Genomic DNA, 17,869 nt, shown 5'->3' with positions numbered 1-17,869 from the left:
AAAAGCACAGCAGCACACCATGTAAATGGCTCATAATTAGTCCAACTCCAGTACCCAGACTGTTACTGTTGCCTTGCTTTCCAAAGCTCCTTGCCCTTTCTCTGATATTTGATATTGTTTACAGCAGATCATACAAAATAAAAGGGAAAGCAGCATAAATAGTTAAAAGTTTAGGGAAAATGCTCTGGCTATGGCAAGGTACAGTGCTTTGGCCATTGTATCCATTTAGAGTAGCAATGCATTAGAGTGCTGCTGTGTTTTTCCCTGTTTTTCAGTGTTTGAACTTGGCATTTTAATGTTGTATTCATCCTCACAATGAATTTATGATCTAATAGACACATCAGCTCCTGGCAGGCTAACACAATACAATACAAGTCTGCCAAGTCATTTAACTCACGGTTATTTAAGCAGTGTAATTAATTCACAGTCCTTACAAAATTTTAGGGGGAACAACCCCCTTCCTCAGGTACGTCCAAACCAAACCCTAATGTGCATGTTAATATTGGAGAAAAATTAAATAAGTAATTTGTCCTGAGCTTTAAGAATCCCATAAGGGTTCAGATGTAGTTGAACTGATGCTAGGATTTGGCTGGATCTGAAACCCAATCCTAGATTCAGTGTGCCCTGATGTGTTTGAGAGGTTACAGCATAAATGAATCACTATTTCTAATACAGCAGGTTTGCAGTTTCTATTTCTGTTTGTGATGTGCAGAAAGTTCAGAGGCCCAGACTAACAGTTAGATTATTGGGCAACATTCATATTTACATATTCAGGTAAATATAAAGTAAATATAATGCCCTGACCATTACACCATTTAACCTTTATATCAGAAGTATCTATGTAATTATACTTGTACTTAATACACTATGTCACAGAGTGCCAGTTAAGCGCTCTTCAATGATTCTCAGTTCTGCAACATTGATTTGCTATGCATTTTTTTTATACAATTGCATTGCCTTTAGCACTGTTGGCAATGAATAGATCATTCTACACTATATAGGTAAAAAGATTTATGAAAGTGTTATAAAATGAGGCGTTATAAGTGGGTTTGACATTATAATAGGGCGGTGAACTTGGAATGCTGAGACATATTTTCCAACTGAAGCTCTACCTTTTATAAATAATTAGCAATTTATGGTGTGTTCATAAATGCACAGCTATAACCAACCAGAGGAATGAAAGTAACATAGTGCCTTGCTTTATTAACGCATAATAAAAGTGAAATACACAAGCTTACATAATATACATATACAAACAAACACTGAAAAAGTGTATAGGGACAGTTTCCTTTGCAGATATAAATAGAGCAAAATGTTTGCTTTACACATGCAAATAATTGCATATTGGGTATAAGCTATTTTCACTTGGGAACAGAGTTTGCCTAATAATTGAAGATAATAAATATATAAGATTAAACTTAAAGGGGTTCTTCACCTTTCTACAACATTCACAAATCTAACAGTTCACATTAATAGAATAATCTCTGGCACACAGTTAACTAAGGGCTGTGACAGACAGGGAGATTAGTCGCCTCGCGACAAACTTACCTGAAATGCCATACCACCGACTAGAATGTAAATAGCCGGTGGGATGGCATTCGCGGCACTTCGCCGAACTTCGGCAATTTCGGTGCCGCGTATGCCACCCCACCGGCGATTTACATTCTAGCCATTGGGATGGCATTTTGAGGAGATTTGTCGCGCGGCGACTAATCAACCCGTCTGTCACAGCCATAAAGATATTCACCTCAGAATCATCCCTCTGCTGATCCTTTACTTCTGCACAGACCCTGTGGGGGGATGGGGGGGTCAGTGATTCCATGCATTTTTTCATTAAATCCAATTTCATTAATGGTGTTTTCAGACTGCATATGGTTTTATTATTTATTTTAAGTACATTCTACTGTTTAATTATTACAAAGAAAAAGGAATTTCCTTTTAAAAATGCAAATTATTGCCTTAAAGGACAAGGAAAGGCTTAGTCACTTGGGGGTGCCAAAATGTTAGGTAATCGCTTACCTTGTACCCCGGACTGGTGCCCCTGTTAGGAGAAAACAGCACCAGCCTGGGGTACCTGTAGCGAGCGCTTTCTCCTTCCTGTTCGCTCACTTGGGGGTGCCTAACATTTTGGCACCCCAAGTGACTTTGCCTTTCCTTCTCCTTTTAAATTGAGTCTACGGGAAATGGCCTTCCAATAATTATGAGTTTTCCAGATAATGGGTTTCTGGATAATGGATTCCATATCAGTAACTGACTTATTAATTAATTATCTCATGCATGGAGTTCTGGAGTTAAATTGTTTACCAACAATTTTTATTTGTAAATCCAAATATATTTGGAATTTCCATATTAAATATATACTGACTACCCTCACCGGGTCAGAATTTTTCATTTAACATGAGAGATGTGGTAAGTATGTTAAGCATAAAGTAGGCTTCTTTTCTCTGCAAACAAAAAAAAAAGCACAGGTATGGGATCCATTATCCAGAAACCCATTATCCAGAAAGCTCCAAGTTACAAGCCGTCTTCTATTGACTCCATTTTTATACTTAAATTTTTTCTCTCTACCTTTTTCTCTGTAATAATAAAACAGTACCTTGAACTTGATTCCAACTAAGATATAATTATTTCTTATGGAAGAGAAAACAATCCTGTTGGGTTTAATTAATGTTTAAATGATTTTTAGTAGACCTCTCATGTGGAAAAACCTGAGCATACTTGGTAACAGGTCCCATACCTGTCCAACATGACATAAAATAAACAAATAGAATTCTGTTCAATGTTGTCCAGTGCATTATTTAGAAGCACAAGGTATTGAGCTTTCTTATCCAGTGATAAAGCTAGAAAATGAAGCAGGAAAATACTGCAAGATTTTACAAAAATTAAGAGAGTGAATTTAAATGTAAAGGTTTAATTCATTCTATTTTCTATACATTCTATTCCCAAGGGATGGGACATTTAAGGTTAAAAGTTAGTGTCAAGGTTACTGCAGGAGGTTAAGAAAGCCATAACAAGTGCAATGTGCAAAATATTCTGACAGCTATCAATTAAATGTGCACCATAAGAGAATTACAGACAAAATATGACTCTTAATACGCATTGAAGTAACAGCATAAGTTTTATGTTCTTTTCCTATTATCCTGAAGCGATGGATAAATCTATCCTAACTCCCCTCATGTGATGTATAATGTACAGTGTTGGAGACCACAAAGCAGTCAAGCAAATTAAAAGATGCCTGTTAAATTAGTCTTCGCAAGCAAAGAAGTCGTTTTGATGATAATGTCCTCATGCTCTGATATGAAAGTGCAGCACGTGGATAAAACCTATTTATAAAATGGCTTGGGTAAATGGGCTTGGGATAAATATGGGGATGTAATTGGCTAATAAACATTCAGGGGGTTGAATAGATAAGTATACAACTGCTCCAAAGCTGACATTTTGAAAGTGCACATCAGTTTCTTTAGCGTGCAATATTAAAATTTCTGGAGGAGTATAGAGAGTAACAGTCTGCAGAGAATGGAGTTATTCTGCTCTCCTGTTGCTTCCAGTGCTAATCAAGTGACCGGGCACTCCGGAAAACTATTTAGCATACCCAGCAGCACCACTAACTGCATATTTTTCCTGATACAGGGACCTGAAACAGACCCTGCAATTTCTTTGTGTCTGCTAAATGGGTAATGCTAAAAGAAGTACAGAGTAGATGCTAGATTCAACATTGCAGCTAGGAGACCACTGCAGAGAGATGCACTTAAGTACTGGATACAAAAGGCCCTGGGTTTAACGTATCCAAATAAACTTTAAGCACAAATGTAGAAGAGAAGCACCTACACCAGTCAGCAAATAACAGCTTCTTGTTTTTAAACCTGTAAAGGCATATTTTTTAGATCTCATGAAAAGTTGAGTCTACATTGTACTTACACACTCCCTCTTCTCTCCCTAATACATCACACAAGAGCCCCTTCATTCCATATAAGCACAACGAAAGAGGCCGTGGCATCTGTACTTGCATTAGCATGTAAAATCTCACACACAAACAGCATACAAAGTGTCAGGATTCCCAGATGACAGAAATATCTCTTACAAATCATATTAAGGTCCTGTCATCCCTGACGAGGCAGTCAAGCGGTCTTTTGCTAAACTACGCATCCGATTTCCCTATTCTCCAGTTCTAAATATCAGCAATGCTAATATGTTGGGAACATACTATGATGCTTTACAACTAATCCCAATGTTTAAAAACCTCTGGCATTTCAGATGTTGCTGAACTATGAGGCCCAGCATCCTCTGCAACTAACTGCCAAGTTTAGGTTACACATCAATTTGTTAATATTTAGCCTCCCTCCCATATATCTGTATTTACTTATTGTATGACAGAAAGTTCTCAGATGAGTTTGCTGCCAGGGGAACATACATATTTATATTTTTTCCATCATTAATCTAGATTTTAGAAGCAAAAGTAAACCAAAACACTAGTGTTCCATACAATGTAGCGCATTGTAAGCAGGAATGCAGAATCTGTCCCTGGAGCTTAACCACAGCCACTAGGCAGCCCCTCCAGAAATCCTGGCTAGGCATCTCATTTGCCCAGTGGTTTATCTAACCCAGTTTACAACCAGTTTGGTAACTGCCGCCCCCCCTAATTTGGGGAAAACAACTGATGAATTTTCGTTTATCCAAATGCATGCAATTCACCTCAACACGTCATACTGTGTTCATTACAAAGAAGGGTTTCCTTGTAAAGACTTAATTATGGCTGGATAAATTCTTTTTCCTTGCATATTTTCTCTCATTCAGTACCAAAGACCCACCATAAAACTCTGCCTCCAAGGCCTGCAACATAAAGATGTTATTCCAATATTAGATTAAACAGCAAAGCAATGAGAAGACCCAACCATAAATACAATTAGATTTACATTCATGTGTAATTGAAGAGGACAAAGGACTCTTTGGAAGCATGATGTGTGACTCACTCTTATTCTGAGCTGCTAACCATGTTCATATGACACAATCTGAAGGAAAATATTACCTTACACAATAATAAAATGCTTTATAGCCCAACGCTGCCCAGCCGGGAGGGCTCTGCCGCCTCAAATGGGCACTTCTTAATGACCTGCAATTTTGAGACCCAGGGAGGGTCACTTCAAAAGGTAAACGTGTGAGTTAGCACAGCATCTGAAATATCCATTATCCAGACTAAGCACTCAGAGTAGAGGCAACCATTTTTTTATGCAACGGATGGCTATTTCTCAAAACAAAAGAACAACTGTTCTAAAAACTCAGTAAATGATATTCCACTGTGTATGAAGCCATACACTCTGTGTCCTCTATGGAAGAGTTTGCCATTTCATTAACTATAGATATTCCAACACATATGTGTTAGTCCATTTTGAGAAAATAATGGTTATCAGGAAGCTCTCCATAATACCTTCAACTTCAAGGGGCAGTTCAGTGGTTAACCTCATATAAGAGGTTAATCTTTTAACATATACAAGACCTCACAAGGTTGGCATAGTTGATACAAGTGCAAAGTATTTGTTCAAATATGCTATTAAATTGCTTGTAGTTTAAACAAGATTCATTCAAAAGAATAGTGTTGTCTTACAATTCCCTTCTTGATATCTAAAACAAACTTTGTCATCCATATACGTCATATATATAGATAGATATATATGGATAGATAGATATAGATATAAATATATATTTATTAAGATAAGCCTAACGAATACTTTGCTTGATTCGCTACCCAAGTCCTTTGGAGTGCTCTATTAACTATAGTGGATTTTATTCTTATTGAAACCTGGCAGCACCATCCAGTGGTTGAAGGTACATTGTCTGATGGTTGAAGGTACAAACGCACGTCCTATGGTTGAAGGTACAAAGGCACGTCCTGTGGTTGAAGGTACAGTGTGTTTGGTGGTTGAAGGTACAAATGCATGTCCTATGGTTGAAGGTATAAATGCATGTCCTATGGTTGAATCTACAGTGTGTTTGGATGTTCAAGGTACAAATGTATGTCCTATGGTTGAAGGTACAAATGCACATCCTATGGTTAAAGGTACAGTGTGTTTGGTGGTTGAAGGTACAAATGCATGTGCTGTGGTTAAAGGTACAGTGTGTTTGGTGGTTGAAGGTACAAATGCATGTCCTGAGGTTGAAGGTACAGTGTGTTTGGTGGTTGAAGGTACAAATGCATGTCCTGAGGTTGAGGGTACAGTGTGTTTGGTGTTTGAAGGTACAAATGCATGTCCTGTGGTTGAGGGTACAGTGTGTTTGGTGGTTGAAGCTACAAATGCATGTCCTGAGGTTGAGGGTACAGTGTGTTTGGTGGTTGAAGCTACAAATGCATGTCCTGAGGTTGAGGGTACAGTGTGTTTGGTGGTTGAAGGTACAAATGCATGTCCTGTGGTTGAGGGTACAGTGTGTTTGGTGGTTGAAGGTACAAATGCATGTCCTGTGGTTGAGGGTACAGTGTGTTTGGTGGTTGAAGGTACAAATGCATGTCCTGTGGTTGAGGGTACAATTTGTCTGGTGGCTAAGTTAATGTTTATCTAACAGTTGTTGCTGCAAATGTGTATTTAGCAGCTGAAGCTTCAAGTGTGTGTGTCTAATGATTCAAAGTACAAATGTTCCTGGCAAGTGAACACTTTCACAAAGGTACAAATGTGTCACATTATCCCACTGATGTTGGAGGGAATTTCTGGTGGTAAAACATACCTATTGCAGTTAGCAATCAACATTACAGAAAGAGCATTTTACACACAATAAATCTATGGTACGGGTTTCTTTTACCTTGAGCTTGAGCGGCAGATGAATGAGAGTATCCCAAGGCCAGGAGAGCTGTCTCCACCAACTGATTAAACAAAACATCCCTCCGAACCAGTACAAACTCGGCATGTTCTTCCCTGTTGTCCATCTGCTCCACTACACAGAAGACCGGAAGCATGAGACCTGAGTCCAGATCAGAATGAGAAAAATAAAATACTCATAAAGAGAAATGTAAAGAAATCATTTAGAAAATTTGTACATTTATTGAATGCACAGTTTCTCAAAAAAGCTCAATTTTCTGTATCACTGTAATAGATGCAATAAGGCCCATTTACCAACGTAATGCAATGTGCAAACTATGGATGCAAGTTGTCACAATTTTTTACCAACAATACAGAATTTTTTTTCCAAAGTTAAGCTAAGTCGCATTCAAACAATATGCTCACTTTTGGTAAATTGCATGATGCAAGTTTCAGCACGTTTTTCCCCTGCATTTGTTTTTGAGCAATTTCAGAGCATGGTATTAAGTGCTCAATTCAAAGATGGACTTATTGGAACTTATTGATGTATCTTTCTTAATATTGTCAATACGCGTGAATTTTAGTACCTGCACTTGCAATTGTTCATAAATGAGCCTTATGGGGTAATGCAATAAAAAGTCAGAAGTTTGCCAATACTTAGTAACCTATAGCAACCAATCTGATTAGTAAAGGCTAGCTGCTATAGGTTACTAGGTAAGAAGGAAGACAATGTATTACATTTATTAGTCTTACATTTTGCCCATGCTACCGCAGAAAAACATCAGACAGTAAAAGTGAATATGAAGTACGGAAGCAGGGCCAGAACTAGGGGTAGGCGGAAGTGGCACCTGCCTAGGATGCAACGGTGGGGGGGGCACCAGGCAGATACCTCTCCTTTCACTTACCCCTAGTTCCATGCCCTTTCCCCCCCACCGCATCCCCCCCCTCCACCAGCCCAGTAACCCCCCTATGCGTTCATAAGTGTACGCCCACGGGCCAATCCGGTCGGGTTGCCTAGGGCGCCCGGACGTCTTGGCTTGGTGCTGTACGGAATTGTTTGTAGGTAAAGTCAAACATATGGTTGCTACAGAATTCTGGAGTAGGGTAAAAATATGACCTAGTGGTTTTTAGGCATGGTACATTGCCAGATCTTGCTGGTAGATAATACAATGGATTCTCAGTATACAGGTATGGGACCTTTTAACCCGGAAACCTGTTATCCAGAAAGATCCAAATTATGGGAAGGCCATCTCCCATAGGCTCCATTACACTCTAAGAATTTAAAATTTTAAAACAGATTTCCTTTTTCTCTGTAATAATAAAACAGTACTTTGAACTTGATCCTAAGATTAAACCCTTATTAGAGGCAAAAAATCCTATTTTTGGTTTAATTAATGTTTTTTTTAGATTTAAGGCATAGTGAGACCCCTTATTCAGAAAACCCCAGGTCCCAAGCATTCTGGATAACAGGTCCCCTGCCTGTATTTCTATTTATGCTTATGTGTTAAATCTTCCATATTGTGTGAATCAGAGAGCATCAAGTCTGTTAAAGGAACAGTAACACTAAAAAATAAAAATGTTTTAAAATAATTCAAATATAATGTACTGTTGCCCTGCACTGGTAAAAGTTGTGTGTTTGCTTCAGAAAGACTACTGTAGTTAATAGAAATAGCTGTTGTGTAGCCATGGGGGCAGCCATTTAAATTGAAAAAAGGAGAAAAGGCACAGGTTACATAAGAAGATAACAGATAAACTGTGTAGAATACAATGGGAATCTATGCTACTTATCTGTTATCTGCTTAGTAACCTGTGCCTTTTCTCCTTTTTTCAATTTAAATGGCTGCCCCATGGCTACACAGCAGGGTATTTATATAAACTGTAGTAGTGTTTATGAAGCTAACACACAACTTTTACCAGTGCAGGGCAATAGTACATAATATATTAATTATTTTTATACACTTTCATTTTTTGGTGTTACTGTTCCTTTAAGGGGTTATGTCCCGCCATAAATGTAGGTATACCTGTCATTTTCCAACATACATTCATTCAGTTGTTTTAAAGTTATTTGTAAATGTAATTGTATGAAAGCAGTGTCAGTCTGGTCATTTATACATAGGGAAGGTGGTACATATAGGGCCACCCTGGTGCATCCTGAGGCCACAGATAGAGAGCAGGAGAGGGGATACCTATGTGCCTTCCCCCTGCCCCACATGAATGCAGCACTCCAGCAAACATGGCATGGGGGAATGCGGGTCTCTTCTCTCTATTTTGGAGCACAGGGACTCATACCAATTCATCTACCATGCAGGGCAGGTTGCAAAGTGAAAAAACATGGCAGATTGCACACATTTTGCACTTTGCCTTGCACATAGTAAATTAGCCAAATAGAGTTCTTTAGCCATTGTTGCTTATAGAGCTAACTTGCTCCCATTCTTGAAGAAATGGAAATATGCAAAGAACTAAACTTACAGCATTTAAACTTAATATATGGAAAATTAAATAAGGATAAATCATAAAAAACAAATCTGCTTAATGGCCATGGCGCTGGCACATAACTTAAATATACATACTGTTTCTAAAAAGGCCATCCTTTCTTTCTCATGCTTTACCCATTCATTTTTTACACTTTCTCCATTTTATTACATGTTTTAAAAACTGCAGCCAACAACCTGGCATTTAGCATGGCTCTCACAAATTTGTAGAGGATCTGCCAAATCCTTCTATGTATAGTGAAGACAAAAATTCCGAGCAAACTGTTTCTATGTTCCTTTACCTGCCATTCATAGACTGCTTGCTCAGTGCTGGAAAACAGAATTTTAATCTTCTCTGAGGGAAAATACACCCTATTTATTTAAATGTGCAATAAATACCCCATTCCGAGATTATTATTCTGAACAGTAAGATTTATATATCTGAATGGTTCTGTTTGTTTATATTGTTGGGAGTTACCATAGTGCTTAGCAAGAGGAAAAAATGTACAGAAAAAAGATAAAGGTTTGAACAAAGACTCATATTCACACATGCGTACAGGGCTGGATTTAGAATTGCATCTCTAGGACTATCTGCATACCACCCAACTTTGCTAAAAAGAACAGAATGATAAAATTAACCTCAACTGATGGCAAATCACTCCTATTGGATTTATTTAGTGTATAAATAATTCTTTAAGATTTTAGGTATGAAGATCAAAATTACAGAGAGATCCCTTATCTGGAAAATCCAATGTCCCAAGTATTCTGTATAACAGGTCACATACCTGTACAAATTTCCCTTTTAATGACTTCTCTTTCCAAATCCTACAATGTTCCTCCATCCACTATTATCTTCACAGAATGTGCATATACTAAAGAGCCTTAAATATAAGCAATACAACTTTTGCTTTCTCATACGCCGCATGGTAAGGAAAGGAAGATTTTGTGTCAGGGCGTCTGGATCCTATTAATGTGTCTCCTGCGTGTCTCCATCTTCAGCTAATAAATCATCTTTTTATATGGCTATTTTGTTTTCATCTGCTGGAAAGTCGTTAATGAAAAAATAGATGTTACAACCAACCGATTGGCAAAGGAATTTGTAATTTGCTTCCGTACTCTTTGGCAGAAAATGAGTTAAAATAAAACCCTCTCGCACATTAATGAAAGGAGGCTTTATTGCATGTGTTTTAATTTAGGGGAATCAGTTTTTTGTTGCACAGTTTGCTTCCTTTTATTAGCTGGCTGTATACTACTGTGTACAACACAAGCATCTATAAGCACAATTGTGTATAGCTTGAGCAGTGGCTGGTCACGGACCCACTGAAGACTATTTTGCAGGTGCTAATGTTAAATATGCCACCCGCTCCTAAAGCCTACACTGATAGCTTTTTATAAATAGGGTTCATCTTCTTTTAATTTCCTTAAACAACATAGTATGTTGTTTTGTGGGAGCTGAATTATTTTTTGCCTCAGTCAAGGTATTTTCCATAGATTTTCATAAAACTCATACACCCCAACAATCCTCTTTCTAAAAAGAGGAGTGGCTTATAGGAAATAGGTTGTGGCCAAATCAGATTGTGGGTGTGGCTGCAGGATAGCACACTGGGGGAGATTTGAGGCAAAAGTGTTCCAAAAGTGGGGAGTATGACATAATTCCCCACTAGGGATGCCACCTTTTCTGAAAAATAAATACAGGTATGGGATCCCTTATCCGGAAACCCATTATCCAGAAAGCTCCGAATTACGGAATGCCCGTCTCCCATAGACTCCATTTTAATGAAATAATTTAGAATTTTAAACCAATTTCCTTTTTCTCTGTAATAATAAAACAGTACCTTGTAATTGATCCCAACTAAGATATAAATAATCTTTATTGGATACAAAACAATCTCATAGGGTTTAATTAATGTTTTATTGATTCTTTAGTAGACTTAAGGTATGGAGATCCAAATTACGGAAAGACCCCTTATCCGGAATACCCTTGGTCCCGAGCATTCTGGATAATGGGTCCTATACCTGTATTGGCTTTCCTTTATATTTATCTTTCTTCCCAACTAATAACATTTAGATCAATCAATCAATCAGGTAGCAAACCTATTCCCCACCCAGTTATATAAATGAAATAAGATGAATTTGCTGAATCACTTTTTAGGGGGAATAGGAGAATAAAAGGCTATACGTTCTGTGAAATTCTGTAGTCCTATGGAAAGGCGTACCTATATATATATCTATTGCTACTCGTGCATTTATGTATCATAGGAATGATTTTCGATACACTAAAGTATTTTTATCTCAGCAATGGACATGAGATAGGGAGGCCGTTTCTCTGTCTAGAAATAAAAACAAATTAAATATTATTTATAAGCATTTGGCTTCATTGTTTTGTCATGGCCTCTCATCGCACAATATTTATTTGGCACAGAGACACAGAGGTTTGCTAATTCAGTAAAGGACATTGTCAACAGTCGATTAACAAGCACACTTATCCTAGCAATCGCAAAAAGGAAAGCCGCTACAGATGCCTGTGTGTAAGCAAAGCCCTTTCAGTAACAATGTATAGCAACCCACACAGCACTCACTTTTCAACCTGTCGCTCAGGACCCAACATATGAGAGTCATCCTTGACAACCTTGTATTTAGTTTTATAAAAAGGAGACAATTAATTTTGCACTGAATCTTGGACCCAGAGGCAAAATCCCAGACTGATTAATTCAAAAAAGGTCATGAAACCTTACCCTATCCAGTACATTTAGTGGCACAAAATTATTTATTTGGCACAAAATGGATATGTCTACCCACAAAGAAAGTCTTATTGGCTGAAAAATAAAAAGTGAAAATAGCAATTTCTCTAAGCACATATTGATAGAAACACAGGTGCATTTCTACAGGTAAAATATAATGTAACCTGCAAGACTTTTTTCATCAGGAGATGCATCAAACTGCAATTGTATTTTTTCTACTGGAAGTATTCAATTATTTCCCTCTAGCTTAGTTGTCCCTTGTTTTTAAAGTGTTATTGACATTTCAGCCTTGGATGAATCCTTTACTCCCACAATAGAGAAATGGCTGAGACCTATCCACAGAATTGCAACAAAGCAATAAAAATTACACTTTCCTTGCACACAGGGTTGGGTGTGCTCTGTTACCCAAAATGTTAAAGTAAAGATTTATGTTTATATTCACTGTAAATCTCTCAATGCTGTTATATACATTGCAGAGCCACAAGCAGGACTGGTCATTTCTCTTATTTAGCTCTTCAGTGCATAGAGAGCAGCCAGGGATGGAGAAATTTAGAATTAATTTAGTATACCAACTAAAATAATAATGATTAAGGACTTTATATATGTGTGTGTGTGTGATATTTATATATTAAATCCTTATTGGAGACAAAACAATCCCATTGGTTTGTTTAACATTTATATGATATTTCTAGTAGACTTAAGGTATGGAGATCCAAATTATGGAAAGATCCCTTATCTGGAAAGTCCAGAGCATTCTTGATAATAGGTCCCATACCAGTATACACATACAGCGCTACTAATTTGCACAAGTTAGATCTTTGCTTAGAACTTAGTAGTCAACTTAGTAGTCTTTTCTAAACTAATAGCTAATTGGATGCTATTGCCAACTTCCCTTGTACAATTTAACCCCTATTACCAAATCCAAATGTTCTACCATACCAACACAGGAAGAGAACAGGAGCAGAAAACATTCTAAGACAGATCATTCAAATGCTGACATTTGCTGTTTTGGTTTTTGCTACAAAAGAAACATGAAGGGGCACAAAGAAGCAAAACTAGCTGCAAGTGATTCAAGGCCTCATACAGAAGTAATAAGCTCTCATGTTTTAAAGTTGTCTGCCTGGTATTTAACTTATTTAATACCTATGACATGCCCAAATCAAAGACACTTATGCATAATGGACTTTTGTATTTTAATCACTGTCACATTTGCTTCTGTTCTTCACATACGCTTACTATTACATGCCTTTTAAAGAGCATTTAACCTCTGGTTTCTACATGGTGCTAAGGTTTGTTTTGTTTTGTTTTTGCAGTTCCAACTTTTTTGTCCAAATATACATTTATACAGGTTATGTATGTAAGAAATAGGGTCTACACTACACACAATTACCATTAGACTGCCCCCAATTGGTGAGTTGCAGCTGAGACATTTCCCTTGCATTGCTGCAGGTGGAATGACATCAGCACCAACATCCTGCACTAAGGCACATCCCAACACAATCCCACAAAGAGTTAGTTTCAAATGAAACAAAATAATGATTTGTTTAAATGAAGTGACAAAGTAAGACAAGATATCTAAATGCTGAAGGTAACTAACAGCACCTGTATATGTTACAGAACATTCTGCTAAGGTCTCATGCACTTTAGATTTTAGGTTGCTTTCATTAAAGGAACAGTAACACTAAAAAATAAAAATGTTTTAAAGTAATTCAAATATAATGTACTGTTGCCCTGCACTGGTAAAAGTTGCGTGTTTGCTTCAGAAAGACTACTATAGTTAATAGAAATAGCTGCTGTGTAGCCATGGGGGCAGCCATTTAAATTGAAAAAAGGAGAAAAGGCACAGGTTACATAAGAAGATAACAGATAAACTGTGTAGAATACAATGGGAATCTGCTACTTATCTGTTATCTGCTTAGTAAACTGTGCCTTTTCTCCTTTTTTAAATTTAAATGGCTGCCCCCATGGCTACACAGCAGGGTATTTATATAAACTACAGTAGTGTTTATGAAGAAAACACACAACTTTTACTAGTGCAGACCAAAAGTATATAATATATTAATTGTTTTTATACACTTTCATTTTTTGGTGTTACTGTTCCTTTAACCTCAAGGCAGGTTTTATCAAATTTGTCCACATTCACTTACACTAATGATTGCCATGCATGGTTGCCTCAATGTGTGCATGCTTGCCAATACTAAGCATAAATCATACATGGACTATATACCCCCTTTAATATGTTATAGTGTAGCAAACACTCCACTTTTTATTGGTAAGAATACCTCAATCCAGCATGAAATGGGCAGTAACTAGTGATGAGCGAATCTGTCCTGTTTCACTTCGCCAAAAAATTTGAAGGCGAAAATGTCGCATGTCAAAAAAAATTGTCGCCCACAGCTATTTTTTTGTCACAAGGCTATTCTTTTGTCGCACGGCTATTCTTTTGTCACCCGCGGCTATTCTTTTGTGACGCTCGGCAAATTTTTGCATCCGTTTCGCGAAACAATCTGCCAATGTCGAAACGTGGAAATTTGCAGCGAAATATATTAACAGGGGATACCAAATAGATATTTATATTTGAACTTCTCAAATTCCTTGTACAATAAAATAAGTTACACAAATAAAAGTGTCAATGCATTTTCTATACAGAGAAATATTTATACTCCAGAATACTAAGACAATGCACTATAGCCTCATTCTTTCATGAGGAAGGGATGGAACTGAAACAATGATCTAATGCAGCAGTTTCACAAAATGCAATGCTCTGGACTCTATCCTGCTATGACAGTCTGATGCAGTAGGTTAATAAGGACAGCAGAGTATTTCTACAAGTGTAAGCAACACTGGTATATCTATAACCCACATATTTTCATGGGATTTAACACGTCTAGATTCACACCAGTGACTTTAAGTTATGAATGCCTATATCCCTAGTGTGCCATACACTGGTACAGACCATATTTCTCATGCAGCATGGAACAAGCATGGCAAACTTCACAGGTCTTTAAAAGAACAATGGTTTGGGTATATGCCAGCTGCATTCCATTGGCTTATTAACATGTTAGAGATCTTGAACAATGCCTGTTCAGTTCAGTAGTGGGTGGTCTCCATCTTTAATCTGCAGATGTTTGCTATTAAATCATATACCCAGCATATAAAAGTACATTGATGCATCCCCTTTACTGACACAAATCAGCAGTGCCAACCAAATCAGATCCTTTTTGGATAAATAGATTGAACACAACAGCTTAGGGCACAGCTATGGTTTCAGGACTATAAAATCTGTCACTGGACCACCCAATGTACTTTAAAGGTCTAAAAGAAAAAACTTAGAATTAATTTTCTACAGCCCTTTTAGTAGTAAAGCATGAGGATTAAGGAACCATCAAATGCAGGAGATGTACAAGTCTATTGTTAAGGAGCACTGAGAAGGTTAAAACCATAGAAATAATGCACAGTTCTGTATAGTGTTGTTAACTGACTGTATAAGTTGAAATTCTAAGCAGGTCATTTTGAGTTGGAGTCCCAAATTCAGTTATTTTATATATATATAATGTGTACTTTCATCTTTCAATGACCATTCAATAATAGAAAATGATATTCCAGCAAAGGGCAAGTTAGTAAGTGTTTTCTTGAAATATACAGAAACGCATGAGGTCACCATTCCTTAACCTCCTGTGAAATGGATGCATAGGATTCAGGGCTGCCATGTTGCTTACACTTGATTAGGTGTTCTCTAATCAAGCGTAATCAACTATAGCAGGATCATCGTGTATTTATGAGCAGGTTTTGTCCAACAACTTGCACGCTGATCTTTTCAATTTGTCTGAACTGCCAAATGACTAGCTTGCATTCCGATTGGTCATTTTGAATGGAGTGAAAAATCTGGTCTCCACTTGCCTCCAATAAATGCACATAGAATGGCTAACAGGGATAAATCTTTCTCCTACATCCCCTGCTATCAAGTCACCTGCCCCAAAAACCCAAAGCAATCAATGCAATACAGCCATTGATGGCTGCCAAAAAATCAAATGGTAATTATTTTGTATTATAGTTTTATTTTAATCTAACTATAAAGTTCAATGTCTAAATTAATTACTTGAATGTAGAACAAAAACTCTGCTGCTTTGATAGCCTTTATTCTGGTGATGGGCTACAGTATTGATAAGGGAACTACCAGGGAAGCAACACGTTTGACATGGCTGCTTTATAGGGTCTTCACCAATTTATTTACTTGTATCTGTACAGAAGGCACTACCATATTATTTCTATCCGACAAGACAGGCCTTAATGCTTATTAACTGAAAATGGGGTTGGCGATTATGAATTATGCATCCAAGTAATTTTTAACCTCCCTTTCCTATGTATAAACGACAACGATCAGACAGGGGTGATTTTTGTACACAGTAAACAACACCCTATTGTATAAGTGTCTATACAAGTGAAATAATATAAATGGATACATCCCCCTAACAAATAAGTTATATTTTAGGTGAGAAAACCCCAAATGACATTATCACTCTAGAATTATGCTGAAAAAGAGTAGATACAGTATCTTGAGATCTATTTAGTTGCAGTTCAAATCTATTAATGTAAGAATCTCCATTTATATAAAAGCCATTTAGCTTCTAAGGTTACCCTCACGGTAATTTATAAGGAAAGATGAAAATAAATCCCTTATACCACTGCTATTTGGGCTGGTCACCCCAGTTATGGTACTATATATTCTATTCCCTGGACCGGCATTTAAAGCATAGTCGGTAAGGTTGGTAGTAGAAACTCACAGATTTATATTGCCAGCAAAAACTGGATTCTAATGGGTTAAGAACTGCGTGTGGATTTTCATTTCTAAAGAGCTCCCTTGGCTGTTGTAGAGCGTGTAATGTTAGTTCGGTCTTAGCTCCAACTTGCAGTTTGAAATCTATCTTGTTGCGAGGGTCAGGGAACTCGGGAATAAGAAAGCTGACTTGACTGACACAGGAGAGTTTAGATATGTCTTGAATACTTATATTTTGATTTAGATCCTTTCCAATTTAAGTTGACATCCCAATCACTATGGGATCAGTGACTGTAGGAACCAGACAGCAGTTTGGACCACAGCAGTTATAAATAAATAAGTAAAAAAGAAGTTTTTGTAGTTTATTACTACTTTCGGGGGCATTTTATTTAATGTACCATAGAAGTACATTCACAGGGGTAGAGGGGGCTATCATCTTTTCATGCCCACCTTGAGGGAATTCATATCTTATTGTATTTCCTGCAGTAATAAACCATAAATAGTTTCCTCAAAACAACATCGGGATCCCATTTAAGATAATGAGTTCAAGGGAATAACTTCCTCTTCTTGTACCAGGTCAGACTTAGTAAGAATCTGTTTTGCAAATACTTCTTAGATAATATGAGCTAGAGTTTCAGTTATCTATTCTGTGTGGTTTAGATACAACTCGAGCCGTAATGCAACAAATGTATTGCTAGTAAAGTACATATTTAACTGATTAACAGCGAACATGCCGTGTATTGGAAGGCGCATTGGTTTCATGACGGAACACTTGGAAGCTCATTCTAGAATGAATACCTCAGTCTCAGAGGAAGTCTGGTCCAGGGAATAGCAGAAAAAGAGAACAATGAAGTCATCTGCCAATCAGAAAGTGGAATGAATTATAGTGCGCTATTCCTGCATTACAACAATGCAACTTTTGCTCCAATTCTGTTCACGCATAGTAACCAATTAGCCCGTAGCATTCACTGATTTGCTGTTAGAAAGTAAAATCGAATTAGTTGCTATGTTTTGCCAGTAATGGAGTAAACTTTCACTGTTGTTGTGCATTTGTACATTAAGAAACAAGTCCTGTGAGTGATCGCTCAGTTAATA

At 37.3% G+C, this 17,869-nt stretch overlaps 1 protein-coding gene across 4 annotated transcripts in view; it reads right to left on the bottom strand.

Moving 5' to 3' along the window:
* The window catches only part of satb2 (SATB homeobox 2), a 111,881-nt gene that overhangs the window by 73,020 nt on the left and 20,992 nt on the right, over positions 1–17,869 (bottom strand). For 3 of the 4 annotated variants that reach the window (XM_031893396.1, XM_031893397.1, XM_031893395.1), the window contains one exon: positions 6,790–6,960. In XM_031893396.1, coding sequence (XP_031749256.1) covers positions 6,790–6,960 — 171 coding nt within the window. The remainder of the gene's footprint in view (positions 1–6,789; positions 6,961–17,869) is intronic. The other variant, XM_002937713.5, reaches the window with a different exon arrangement.

The sequence above is a fragment of the Xenopus tropicalis genome, chromosome 9 (assembly GCF_000004195.4).
Source record: "Xenopus tropicalis strain Nigerian chromosome 9, UCB_Xtro_10.0, whole genome shotgun sequence".
Taxonomy (NCBI): domain Eukaryota; kingdom Metazoa; phylum Chordata; class Amphibia; order Anura; family Pipidae; genus Xenopus; species Xenopus tropicalis.
This window is presented reverse-complemented; position numbering and strand designations above follow the sequence as displayed.